Genomic DNA, 14,414 nt, shown 5'->3' with positions numbered 1-14,414 from the left:
ATGCACACAGATGTCACCCTCATCATTTCCAGACGTCTGTCTGCTGTAATACAGTCACGCATGGCAGATGACTCCTTCACAACAACGTTGTGTTGATGCTGGAACTTGAACCTCTGGCTCGTATCAAACCTACACACTCTGCATGTACAGTTCAGTGCCTTCCAGAAATATTTACCCCCCTATATCCTTGCTTATGTCGTGTGCTGTTACAAGCTACAAAAACTGCCTTTAGAGGCATTTCCTTTTCTCAAGTCAAGTCAGGAAGCTATAACCTTTAACCTTCTTGTTAGCGCGCTTGCTTCCCACGAGTAGGACCCGCGGGGGTTACATTGGTGTTGTGACCCGGATGGGACGTTTAGGGGGGTGAGTGTAAGTGAGGCCAGTGGTAGGTGCTGTGCAGGTAAACCTCACTCCCCTGATCTCAAGAGGCACACTAGCAACTGATGCTAGTGGCTGCAGTCTTTAACCTTCTTGTTAGCATGCTCACCTCCCACGTCATAGACCCGCGGGGGTTACATTGGTGCAGTGACCCAGAAGGGAGGTTTAGGAGGGTGAGTGTAAGGCCATCAGTAGGTGCTGTGCTGGTAAACCTCACTCCCCTGATCTCAAGAGGCACACTAGCGACTGATGCTGCAGTCTTTAACCTTCTAGTTAGCCATGCCGGAGACCCGGGGTTCGAGACCCACTCACAGCGGGTGTGAATAGGACCCACGGGGTTTACATATTCACTTATAGCAGCAGCTGGTGTCAGCGTTGAAATGTGTAAGACAGCATGTTGCTGTCCTATCGGCTGCTCCATGCTAGGGTCACCACAGTGGATCATTTGGTCCACATTTCCATTTGGTACAGGTTTTATTCCGGATACCCTTCCTGACGCAATCCTGACGTGAGGGTCTGAATGCTTTGGAACCTTTTCCTAGATGGCCGAAGGGTGAAGAATGTGTGAGAAGAAAGTGTGTGGTCATTGTCATCCACAATGTTATTGGCTTTGTGGATACAGCATGTGGTGTAAACTCCAATGATCTTCTCAGCTGTCCTTACTATCCACTGCTGTGGTGCAATTCCCAAACCAGGCAGTGATGTAGCTACTCAGGATGCTCTCGATGGTCCCTCTGTAGAACATGGGTCAGGATGGAAGGGGGGAGATGGGCTTTCCTCAGCCTTCATAGGAAGAAGAGACGCTCTTGATGCGACGGGAAAATCCATGAAACATCCAGCAAGTCTGGTTCCTCCTTTTGATACCCAAAAGGTTCCTTTTGGGTATTTGTTACTCTTTCTTACCTAGATCATGTGCCAGGATCTTACTTAATCGAGTGTGCTCGAGTCAAACTCAAAACGTTTCCAGTAAGTCCTTAAAAAATAAATGGTAAATAAAATCTAGTTCATATCAAGTTTTCATGGAAACTCCAACTTTTATTGATTATTTAAAGCTGTTAGAGGTTTGTTTTTTGAAAGCAAATACACCATTTTGCACCTGAAAACATCACTTCAGCTTTGCTTGTCATGGCACATGACTAACACTATGTAGATCACAAGTAAAATACCATGTAAATTTATGACTAGCTGGATTTTCTTAGCTGATTATGAAGGAAACAACGGACATTAGCAAAGAAAACAGGCTAAGGTAGTAGTATATTATGATATTAACTAATTTATATTATGATCACTATTAGATGAAGCTCATGCTTTTGTAGGATAGTAAATAAGACACCTAATACGAGAGCATATAAGTAAGTTGTCTTTATTTGTCACATATACATTACTGCACAGTGAAATTCTTTCTTCACTTATCCCATCCTTTGGGGTTGGGGTCAGGGCGTAGGGTCAGCCATGATACAGTGCTCCTGGAGCAGGGTGGGTTGGGGGCCTTGCTCAAGGGCCCAATAGTGGTAGCTTGGTGGTGCTGGGGCTTGAACCCCAATCTTCCGGTCAATTAACCATTTGAGATACCACCGCCCATTATTTTGGCATTTTAAAAGATTTTACTGAGGTATGGTCAGAGACTCTCATCCTCAACAGTATAGTCTGCAAATAGGTAGAATTTACTGATCTCAATCGTTTAGATTCATCACAGTTTGCGTAAAGAGATCTGCTTACCAAAAAAACTTCAAGAAAATGAATGATCTTCTTTCTAGTTTGAATCTTCCTCTAAGCAAAGTTTGTGGGTTCAGGTGTGTGTGTGTGTGGGTGTGTGTTGAAGCAGAGAAAGCTGGACTTGAACTCAGATCTATTTTGGCTTGATTCCACTTTATTTTATTTTTGTCTATCAGAGGGATTGTGGTCTGGTGGCAGACTGCATGAATAATTGATTAATATTATTGAGCTTTATAATAAATATAAATTGGTTGATTATCAGGGACTCAAGACATGCCCCCCCCACACACACACATGCACACAAAGACAGATGTGTGTGTCACCTGGAAGGCTTTTCTTCCTAAGACGACTTAACTTAATGTTCAGTAACCGCTACTTACTGTAACTGAAAATTACTGAGCTTGTGTGTATGCCCTTAGCAATTATCTGTAATGATTCACAAATTATTATTAGAAATAATCACCTGTGCATGCTCATGTGTGTGTGTGCCGCACATTATAATAACCCAAGGCTCTTCTAATAACCCAATTTATATTTATTATAAAGGCAAATAATACAGATCAATTATGCATGCAGTCTGCCACCGAACCTCAACCCTGTGTGTGTTTGTACATGGTCCTATAGATATACAGTATTTTTCTTTCAACCATTTTTGCTTTGTGGCACGGCGCATTATCCTGGTGAAAGAGGCCACGGCCATCAGGGAATACCGTTTCTATGAAAAGGTCTGCAACAATGCTTAGGTAGGTGGTGCGTGTCAAAGTAACATCCACATGGATGGCAGGACCCAAGGTTTCCCAGTAGAACATTACCCAAAGCATGACACTGCTTCCGCCAGCTTGCTTTCTTCCCATAGTGCATCCTGGTGCCATGTGTTCCCCAGATAAGAGACACACACGCACCCGGCCATCCACGTGATGTAAAAGATAACGTGATTCATCAGACCAGGCCACTTTCTTCCATTGCTCCGTGGTCCAGTTCTGATGCTCACGTACCCATTGTCGGTGTTTTTGGTGTTGCACAGGGGTCAGCATGGGCACCCTGACTGGTCTGCGGTTATGCAGCCCCATACTCAACAAACTGTGATGCACTGTGTATTCAGAACCAGCATTAACTTCTTCAGCAATTTGAGCAACAGTAGCTCATCTGTTGGATCAGATCACACGGGCCAGCCTTCGCTCTCTGATGGTTGTCCTGATGGTGTACATGTCCTTGTTTTGCCTCCTTTCTCCCGATGGTGTACATGTCCTTGTTTTGCCTCCTTTCTCCTGATGGTGTACATGTCCTTGTTTTGCCTCCTTTCTCCTGATGGTGTACATGTCCTTGTTTTGCCTCCTTTCTCCCGATGGTGTACATGTCCTTGTTTTGCCTCCTTTCTCCTGATGGTGTACATGTCCTTGTTTTGCCTCCTTTCTCCTGATGGTGTACATGTCCTTGTTTTGCCTCCTTTCTCCTGATGGTGTACATGTCCTTGTTTTGCCTCCTTTCTCCTGATGGTGTACATGTCCTTGTTTTGTCCCCTCTTCATCCTTGTTGGTGTACATGTTCCATCTCATCTGAGTGGAAAACTTGCTGCAATCCAGTCTGTAATGGAGGCACAGTAGTGAGCACACTCTCCATGATGGCTGTGTACAGTTTTGCTTCTGAGCTTCCTGAGCTCCCTAATTTCTGATAAATCTAGCTGGTTCTAGTTTTTAAGCTATTGTCATTTAAAATGGGTTATTAAAACCACTTTGTCTTAATGCACACCTATAAAACATACTGCTTGTTACGTAATACTTACAGTGGCACACTATTTAGTAGTATCCTTAGTAATATCCTTAGTAAATAGGCAGAATATCTTATTTTAATCATGATTCAGTTAGTAGTTGGATTACTTTAAAAAATAATGATGTACTGAGGGGTGTAATCTAGGTAGTTTATTTTGCAGTTAAAAGGCTCTTAGCTGTAATAGGTGTCAGTGTCAGTGGTTCTACACTATGACCTTATTACTTAGATTTATTGGTGCTGCTATCCAACTGTTACACCATCCCTAAATCATCTGGTGCTTTCCATTTCCCAGCTAGATTCCTTCCACTTACTTATCTATAAGTGAAATATTACAGGGATGCCACTGTGTGTCAGGGTCAATCGAGTTGTGTTGAGCTGAGGTCACTGGGTACACTCCGCTACCACTACAGCACAAGTATGTTTCCTCTAATATCGACTTTCGGATGGAGTCATTTACCATCCATGTCTTTCGGTATGGTTTAACTGACGCTCCTCTTCGGGGTTAATGCGAACGCTTCTTAATGTCCTGATAGATCTGAGTAATGTGGTTTTTCACTCGCGGGGGTTTGGGAAGCAGTTATGAATTTGGATTGCTTTCTTGAGGCTTTTCCAGACATGGGAGAGTGCCAAAGAAATATCTTGTACAGATTAAGAAATGGATGGAGATGAAGTCATTTGTCATACTAAGTAGTTTCGGGTGTCCTTGATATGGTTAGCTGGATGGATGTGGATGTGGATGAGAAAAAGAGAGAGCTGGGTTGAAATTGGGTCAAAGCTTTGCTTTCTGCTACCTTCACCAGGATCTTCATGTCTTTTGGAAATGTTGGAGTGATTGCATTCCCTGTAGGTCTAATAGATTGGGAATGTAGCTGTATATTTATGTATGGATGTTTTGTGTGTTAGTTGTGAACAAACCTAAGTGTGTAAAGTTTCCTTATGTATTTGTTTTGTATCGTTACACAATATTTAATTTAATTTAATTTAATTTAATTTAATTTAATTTAATTTAATTTAATTTAATTTAATTTAATTTAATTTAATTTAATTTAATTATTCATTCATTCATTCATATTTTTGACCTGAAAAGTCCTCAGACGTATGTTTGTTTTACTTAATTAATGCCACTATTAAATTATTTTAAAAAAAATATTTATTATTTTTCCATTTATCCATTTTCTATACCCACTTTATTCATAATCAGGGTCATGGGGATCTGCTGGAGCCTATCCCAGCACACATTAAGCGAAAGGCAGGGGTACACCCTGGACAGGTCACCAGTCCATCACAGGGCCACACATATAGACAGACAACCACACACACACACTCACTCCTATGGGCAATTTAGAATTACCAATCAACCTAAGGTACATGTTTTTGGACTGTGGGAGGAAACCGGAGTACCCGGAGTAAACCCAAGTGGGCACGGGGAGAACATGCAAACTCCACACAGAAAGGCCTCTGCCTGTTTGAACCCAGGATTCAAACCGAGGACCTTCTTGCTGTGAGGCACCAGTGCTAACCACTAATCCACCCTATTATTTTTAAGCTATTATTAATAGACCAACTTTTCCACCCCAGTGAAGTGTGATATTTGGGCTTATTTTAAATACATTTTTCAGTTTATTTTTAATTCACATTTTTATAAGAGCTCAGTTTAATCCATCAAGTTGTTGACAATTTTTTTGTCAATTACTTGGAAGCACAATTGACTTGAGATTATTGGCTTTCGACGCATCTCTTATGCAGACCTGACGCAAAACAGATAAGAAAGTAGAGTGAAAATTGGTGGTTTTCGGATTCTGTCAAATGAATGCAAATCAGTTTCTATTTATAGCTGATTGCCTTCAGCGCGTGTAGGTGAGTGTTAAATACCACTGAATTAAATTGTATATATTTAACGTTAACTACTTGCTTTTTTTGCCACTTGATTCACAGCAGCACTCGTTTATTAAGTAAAGGCACAGGGAGGTGGTGTCATGATGAAGTGTTCTAGCAGATTTGAATCCTTTTTAATCGATTTAGCTTTTCTCAAAAGTGTTGATCCCAAATCCATCCTTTAGCCTCAGTTATTGTGTTTTCTGTTTAATAAAAAAAAGTTTTTTATTTAGAATTAGCATAAGCTATGGCATTTCAGTGTACATGCTTTACTTTCTCAGATCGATCTAAAGCTAAAATGTTTCCTAAGGTCAGTATAAACCTACAGTATCTTGTACTCCAGATTCAGACCATCATTCATTTATAATGAAGAATCATTTATAACATTTGTTGTTGTGTCGGTTGTTTGGTTTGATTGGGTTTTTTAACCGAGTTGAATGTCAAGTTATACATAAATAAAAGAAAAAATGCAAATAACAACTTGCAATTAAAAAAACCAAAACAAAATTTTCACCTGAAGCTTAAAACATACTCTTGTGCATTCTTTTACTTTCTTTCTGAAGATTCTGACATTAACACGAGTGACTTGACAAGCGTGACAAGGTTCGAGTCACTGTGACCGCGGTTCTTAGGAGCGAGATCATGATAACGTCGTTGAAACCTTGTTATCATTTGGAATAATTGACACAGGCATTTATTTATTTATTTATTTTAGCTCCAGGCCTTTTTTTTGCCAAGCTCTCTTTCATTCCCATCCGTTGTCATGGATGCGGAAAGAAAGGAAGGAAGGAAAAGGAAAGCGTCGGCTATTTTGGTCTCGTCTCCAGATCCGCATCTTATACAGTCTGGCAGCTTCACAAAGAGAAAACCAGCTCGGTTATTGTTGTCTTTTGCGTCATTTATTCAATCAGTCCCTCTTTTACTCTTCCCAACTTCCCATTCTGAGTTTTCTTTCTTTCTAATGGAGAGAGAGAGAGAGAGAGAGAGAGAGAGAGAAATTTTAAAATTATATTTAAAATTAAATTAAAATTATGTAAATTAAAATTATATAAATTATTATATTATATTATATTATATTATATTATATTATATTATATTATATTATATTATATTATATTATATTATATTATATTATATCATATTATAACACTCTGTCACTCTTTCATTGCCATTTATATGTCTCTTACTTGCTCTCTACTGACTGCAGCCACCATTTATCCAACCCCAAAGTTGGGGTGTTCTGATTTTTGGTGTCTCTGTCCTGACATCAGTGTTGTTCTTTCGGCTGTTCCCCATTCGGAGTTGCCACAGCGGATCATTTGGTCCACATATTTTGATTTGGCACAGGATTTTACCCCAGATGCAGCCCTCCCATTTTATCCAGGCTTGGGACCAGCACGGAGAGTTAACTCTTCAGTGGCTGAGGTTAGCTCCCTGCCCGGGAATCGAACCCAGGCCGCGGCAACGAGAGCACGGGATCCTGCTGCTGGACCACCAGGAGGCTATAAAAAAATCCTAAACACTGTATATGTGACATTTGTTCTTGTATAGATGTTTACATTATGATTAGCACTGAAATATGTGAAAGATTTTTTTCGAAGAACGTTTTTCGAATTTGGAATAATGTTGGATTGCTGATGAAGTTAAACAAGCCATTAATTCAGTTGTGAAGTGAGGGACAAACGTTATTGTTATCGTGTTCATGTTTACACATCCACAAACTGCTGTTAACATTTTATTTATGTAGGATTTATGGACTGGGCTTACTGGTTTTTAGCCGTGTTTCCACCGAACACAGGTTATTAATTGACACACAGCTGGCTCTCCTGAGAGATCGATATCATCTCATTCACTGCATCACACTCGATTGAAACTATCAAATGAAGGAAAAGAGGTGTAGACATAAGATCGATACACTTACACGCTCATCTAGACAATATCACGGTTTCTGTTGAGGTGTGGCATCATGACTTGGCTCGTCATATATATATCTATATATATATATACATATATATATATATATATATATATATATATATATATATATATATATATATATATATATATATAAACACCATACCCAGAAACAACAATTTGCATGATTGCCGATGTGACATGGTTATGGTGTCAGACATTATCACCATACCATTAGCACAGTTTCTGTTTGCATGCATATTCCTCGCCACACCTGAGCCCCTGCTCTCAAACGTCTAGCCCCTGCCAATGTATCAGACTCCAGGTGAAAGTCGATGGAGTGTGTAATGTGTCATTTGCAGAGTGTCTGTGTGTGGTAACAGGGCCATGTTTGTAGCTCTGGAAGATCTGAAGCTGAAGCACATTTCTCAAAGCTGTAAGCTGTGAAAGTTGATCTGTTGATTATATCTGAGGAGTTTCAGGATGGCACCATGTCTGATAAACCGTACTGTCTAATCTCGGATAATATTAGGTGCTGATAGTCATATGACATTCCTCTTTTATATATAGTTTATATTGTAGTTCCATATTGTATACATCTGATTCAGACAATATATCCATTTGTGTAATTACGGTTGTGTGATTATTTTTCCTTGTAACAATTATTCATCTCTCTCTCTCTCTCTCTCTCTCTCTCCCTCTCTCTCTCTCTCTCTCTCCCTCTCCCTCTCTCTCTCTCTCTCTCGCAGTGCGGGAAGGGAGCTGAGAACTTTGACAAGTTCTTCACGCGCACACAGCCACAGCTCACACCTCCAGACGAGCTCGTCATCGCCAACATCGACCAGTCCGAGTTTGCCGGCTTCTCCTTTGTCAACCCACAGTTTGTCCACCCGTCGCTCACCAACACAATATGAGCGAGGAACGAGTCAGGCTCTAGGAGTGACTCTACATACACGACCCCCAGAATGCCTCACGCTTAGTCTTTTCCTCATCATCTCTAAAACAATTTCAATCTTAACTTTCTATCATTTCCTTATACAATAATTCAGTTCATCATTTTATTTTTAGGCCAGTCAGAGAGTTAATAGCGCTCGGATGTTGGTGTGTGTGTGACTGTTTTTACCCTAAACTGACCACTTAATATCATAAAGCACGTCACGATTTATTTCTCTTAATATAAAAAAAAAAACCCCGTAAGAGATGCAACAACCTGTGCTTCCTGGTGTTTATAGTGTAATCCACGCCAGTCTTCCTAATCCGGAAGCATGAAGTGGGGTTCTCTCGGACTTTAATAATAATAATGCGATAATAATGTCAGTTACCGTTGCTTGTAGTCGTGCTAACAAGCAAACGGTCTAAATGGTGTTTAAGTTTTAAACAGCTCTGATTGAGCTTTTCGGAAATCAAAGACCGGATCTATAACGACTTCTAGAGAACGTACGCTATGGTTATTTTAAATGAAGGAAGATTTCGGACCCAGAAGCAGATACTAAAACATCAAGTTGTAGACAGGATGGCTAACCAGCTTACTATCGAACAGACATGCTAGCGGAATGGCGTGATAGTATTCATATCCGTGATTTTAATAGATGCATCTAGTTTCCTTTTCCGGCATTATCATATCTATCCAATACAAGATTGATTTTTAAACCTTAGGATTATTTCGATCGCATTATTCTGTGTTAGTATTGCTAACATGGCGCTGCTTAATAACTTTGTGGTCTGCACGTAAAATAGCAAAACCAAATCAAGGTCAGATGATCTTTGCGTTTAGCTTCTCGTCTATTCGTAACAGTTTTCTGTTACGTTTTTTAAGAAAGACGCTTTCTCCTGTTTGTTTAAGAGAAATCATTTTAATGGGAATTTGATGCAATTGATTTCTTTTTTTTTTTTTAATAATAATAATAAATGAAATTAGTGATGATGAATTCAGACGGAATGAAGTGTTTGCATACTTGTCATACACACGTGATGTGTTGCATGCTCCCAACTTGGAATAACACCAGAGTATTATGTTGTTGCAATGACAAAGTTATATATATATATATATATTCTCTAAATGCTATTTGCTAAAATCATCTTTCTACTACTATTTTAGATTCCTTTTAAATCATTTTTCTTCCCGATATAATATTGCATCAATGTATTAATGATTTTGTAAATATTTCTAGGTTATTTAAAAAGGAGAGAGAGAGAGAAAGAGAGAGTGAATAGCAAGTTAACGTTTTTATACCAACAACTGAATGTGTTTTTATGACATTTAGCTGACTTCTCTAGATCGATCCTCTTCATCAGGTTTGTGTCCTTGCACGTGTTTCAATCAGCTGATGTTTAGGAAATTTATCAAATGCTTTACGCACTGGTTTAGTAACCTTTTTAGTCCTGTCCCTTATAAATGTTTACTTGCTGATTCAACTTTTATATACTTGTATATACATGACATACTACACTACTGTTCAAAGGTTTGGGTATGAATTTTTAATCACACTCTCAGAAAAGTCAACTGTACATTTCCTGGTCATTGCAGTTTTATTAGATGCTTATCCAGCACATAACCTTATGATCCAATTACGTACCATTGCATGCTGAAGGGTGAAATGATGTGACCAGGAAAAATCCAGTTGGGTTTTTCCTGAGCAAACACCAAAATGTCTTTTTAGAGGATTTTTGTGTTTCATATCGACTGAAGCATTTGGAGATGGAAAGAAAGTGTTAATCAAATAAGCGTTAATTAATCATTAAATATACTGAAAATAATCATTAAACTAAAGTAAACTTCCACGGAAAGGCTTGATCACACCTTTCAAAAAAAATCATTTTATATATTAACATGTTTATAATATTTTCTTAACTTCCTTTTTTGGGGCTCCTGGTATTCTATATTATAATCATAATTATTTTCAATCACCTAAAGTTTTCCAGCTTTCCACAAAAGACTAGGATAATATCACAATCATTTTCTACTCTGAAATCGAATGAATTTGTTAATATTACTGATAACGTTCATTCCGAATCATTTCTCAGACTTTTGAACAGCAGTGTGCAATATATGAAAGAACTAAAAAAACACACTTAACATATTTGTGTAATTTGGAGTTTTTATGTACTAAGGTTTACATCACAGCTTTATTACCTGCTTTAACAAAAAAATAAATAAAGGCAGTGTGCCAGACGCCAGCACAGACGCTTAAGAAAACAACCCCACATGTGTTTCCAAACATGTCTGGAACAGGCTATATTGTTTGTGAGAGTTGATTGGTTGTTAAGTGTGAGCTGATTGGCTGCTGTGGTTCTCTGGTGTATATATATATATATATATACACATACAGTGTGCATGATGACTGAAGCATTCCAGATCACACAGCATAGACTTAATGTGGCGAAAAGATATCTTATGTGATGGGATGTTTTTTGTCCTCTGTCAGTCTTAAAAGTAATGAAAATGTTGAATTTCTTTGGGTCTCATATTGTAATTTGTATTACACTGTAGGGAATTTGTCATTTGAACCTAAAAGAAGATCTGATAACCCGTTTGTTTATCGTCATCAGATACACAACAACATGTGGGCGAATTATAATTAAATAACAGCTGCTTGATCCTATAATACGTATTGTTTTAGAACCATGTACAGGCACTTGTTGATTAGTAATTAGAAGATACATCGTGATACTACACGCGAACAGAGTAGAATTATCGTGATTAGAAGGTTTTTCCTATATAGGCAGAATGACAGCTCATGTAAGCTTGTAAACTGGTATTACTCTGATGGAGGCTTACTCTTTCACACCAGAGCATTTCTTATAGATTAAGTACAAGTTGAGGTAAAGCTAAGGTACTATAAAACAAATCCATCTAATTAGGAAGAGATTTTCTAGTCACCGATGAGACCCTTCAGTGTCATTTATACCACTTAGTTTATACCACTTAAACTTTTTTTTATGATGTCATTATTACTATTAGAATTATTAATTTTTTTTTAATTAGGGTCACAGATAAATTTAGTTTTGTAAGGTTCGATCTGTATTTGGTTGATGCCTAAAATGTTTTAATGGTCTCAAAATGTTCATAATATTCATAATAATATCGGTCTGAAAATATAGAGGAAAATGTAAATATCCAGGGAAACAAAATGTCTCTTCACCAGGTGGAATCTTATAATATATAAGATCATGACTTTGTTTGTTCACTATTGCCTGCAGATTTTCTTCCCTTTTGTACCTAAACCTACGATAAAGCCAGCTTACCCACCAATTCAGCTAGCTAGGTTATTCGAGGTCACAAAATGATAAGGAATTACTGTATCAGGTGTCTGGTTTGTCTGGTTCGAACAGAATTATGGGATTACATATGGCTGTGCTCTTAAACTCCTGAATTTGTTGTCCAAGTCGCACCTCAGAAACTTCAGAATTTGCCATTTCTTTGTAAGATCACAAGATGGCAGGGATGCTCTCCTCTGTCAATCAGGGTGATACTAGCCAATCATGTGCATCTGTAAGCTTATGTATGTGGAAGAGGGCAAATAGCACTCTCCTAGATGTGTGTTATACTGCTCTGTGGTGCAGCTGTTTGCAGATTCTGGCTCTACATGCCTTGGAGGTGGCAGCTGTTATGTGGCAAGCAAGAAGTAGGTAGAAATGAGTAAAATTACAGAAAAAATGTGTAGAGAAATGTTGGCATGTACCATAATCAAAAATTCTAGCACATGCCTGTTCCATTGATATTTACTTATCCACTAAGTTGTCATCATGTACTACAATTAATTCCATATTCGTTTAGTTTCCCCACCCGTGGTCACCCATCACCCCTCAGCAGTGCCAAGCCGATAACTGAGCCCGATGACAGCAGTGTTGCACTAACTGTGTAGTCTCTACCACCACATGTTGTAAGTGTTTATTTAAAGACTGTGTGTGGAAGACACATGTAGCCATATTCCTCTGTGTGTACAAGCCTCTGGAGTCAGAGGAGATAATTATTCCACCACAGTGCTGATAATGCGGTGGTGTGGGCAGTTCCTCAGCCGTGTGGGCAGCCACTGCTTTCTGATTTCTTCAACGTTGCTTGCTTTGCTTGTTCGGCCATTTTGAAGTAATGGGATATCCAGTCTTGCCTTACCTAGCAATCAAACCATCCCTGTGCCTCTGATTGTGTGTGTGTGTGTGTGCATGTAGCTGTATATGTGTATGGAAAATGCTTGTCTTTTTGGCTCTTTTTACTCAACGCTAATTCCTCCGTCTTTCCCGCATGCTCTGTTCTTTTCGCACTTGTCTCTGCCAAACACTACAAAAAAAATCTTATTAAAACAGATTCAGCTTCTGTTCTAAAAAAGACACTGCCTCTTTAACCACTTTTCAACTGGCAGAAGTGTGTGTGTGCTTCAGGATGAGTCAGACAACCTGCTCTTTAATTATTTCATTTCTCCTTCTTTATTTGTGATTATGTAACTCCAGAAAAGGAGAGAATGGAACTGATTCTGCCTCAAAGTTTTTAAAATCTAAAATTAACTCCTTCTTTCCCTTATATGGACATGGTTTAAATAGGGGCTTTTAAATCATATTTTAAAACGAATTATATCATGTGCCAAAGGTGATAAAAAGGTGTTGTTTAAACCTGTTCGACTCAAAGGGTTGAATGTAAAAAACTTTAAAAAAAAATAAAATAAAATAAAATAAATAAATTAATTAATAAAAATAACAAGTTTTAAAGTAAGGATTTATCCCAAAAAATTAAAATTAAAAATAATTTTTAGCAAAATTTCAGTTTTATAAAAATGAAATTAACCCAAAATGACTGATTTCTACAGGGCAGATTTAATATTATTGTAACAAATTATAGATTTAAATACAGATTTATTTAATACGGACAAATAATGATTTCAAAAGTCATTACAAAATGTAAATTTTAATTCTAATTATATTATTATATTTTACTCATAAATATATTTTGAATCTAATTCTGTCCTATACCAAAAATGTAGAAAAGAGAAGCAAATTTTCAAACAGATTTTTCTCACATTTTTATGTTGCCAAAATAGCAGACTTTAAAATGTAACCTACTTAAATGCCCAAAAGCAGAAAAACCCATTTTAAAACAAATCCTTATGTTTTTTACTTTTACTTCTGTGTGATATAAAATTCCTTACACACCTGGTTCTCCTTATTTCTTTTGTTTTTGTCGTTATCTGTTTCTGTGTGTTTAGGAAGCAGGACGGTTTGATTTTATTATCAGGATGAATATGTGACCTAAGGTTTAATCTCTGACTCTCTGATGATGGCATGTTAAAATGCCATGTAACACTCTCGCTCTCTGTGCTTGTACATACTGATCCAGGATCGACTTTAATGAAACTTTGTAATGGTGTCTGTTGGTTTGCCCTCTTCTTTCTCGAGTCCACAACTTCAGATATAACCATTGTTATTTGTACCTAATGTATGATACTGCAAATAAAGTATGAGAAATAAAGCACCACTTTGAATCTGCGTTCTTTCATTTCTCTCTGTGTGTATGTGTGGTGTGGTGTGGTGGTAATAACAGCTTTATAACAAAATGAAGGAATGAAGAAAATGAAGAAAAGCCATTATTTGACCTGTTGTTACAGTACATTTAAGACCCTTTAAATTTAAATGGATTTATTATGGCCTAAAGCGGGTGCCTCCACAGGAACAGAAATCAGACCCGATGATGTGCAGGGAGAGAAAACAGAGTGGGGTTCTATAGGGGATGTGGTAGCTTAGTGGTTAAGGTGTTGGACTGCTGTTCGAAG

General features: G+C 38.1%; 1 protein-coding gene across 1 annotated transcript in view; it reads left to right on the top strand.

Annotated features, from left to right (window-relative positions):
* The window catches only part of prkcaa (protein kinase C, alpha, a), a 187,493-nt gene extending 173,374 nt beyond the window's left edge, over positions 1-14,119 (top strand). Inside the window, exon 17 of the mRNA XM_058402440.1 lies at positions 8,403-14,119. Coding sequence (XP_058258423.1) covers positions 8,403-8,567 — 165 coding nt within the window. The 3' untranslated portion in view covers positions 8,568-14,119. The remainder of the gene's footprint in view (positions 1-8,402) is intronic.
* Positions 14,120-14,414: the final 295 nt, after the last annotated feature.

The sequence above is a fragment of the Hemibagrus wyckioides genome, linkage group LG11 (genome assembly GCF_019097595.1).
Source record: "Hemibagrus wyckioides isolate EC202008001 linkage group LG11, SWU_Hwy_1.0, whole genome shotgun sequence".
NCBI classification, from domain to species: Eukaryota; Metazoa; Chordata; class Actinopteri; order Siluriformes; family Bagridae; genus Hemibagrus; species Hemibagrus wyckioides.
The sequence above is the reverse complement of the archived record's forward strand: the minus strand, read 5'-3'. Positions and strand labels throughout refer to the sequence as shown.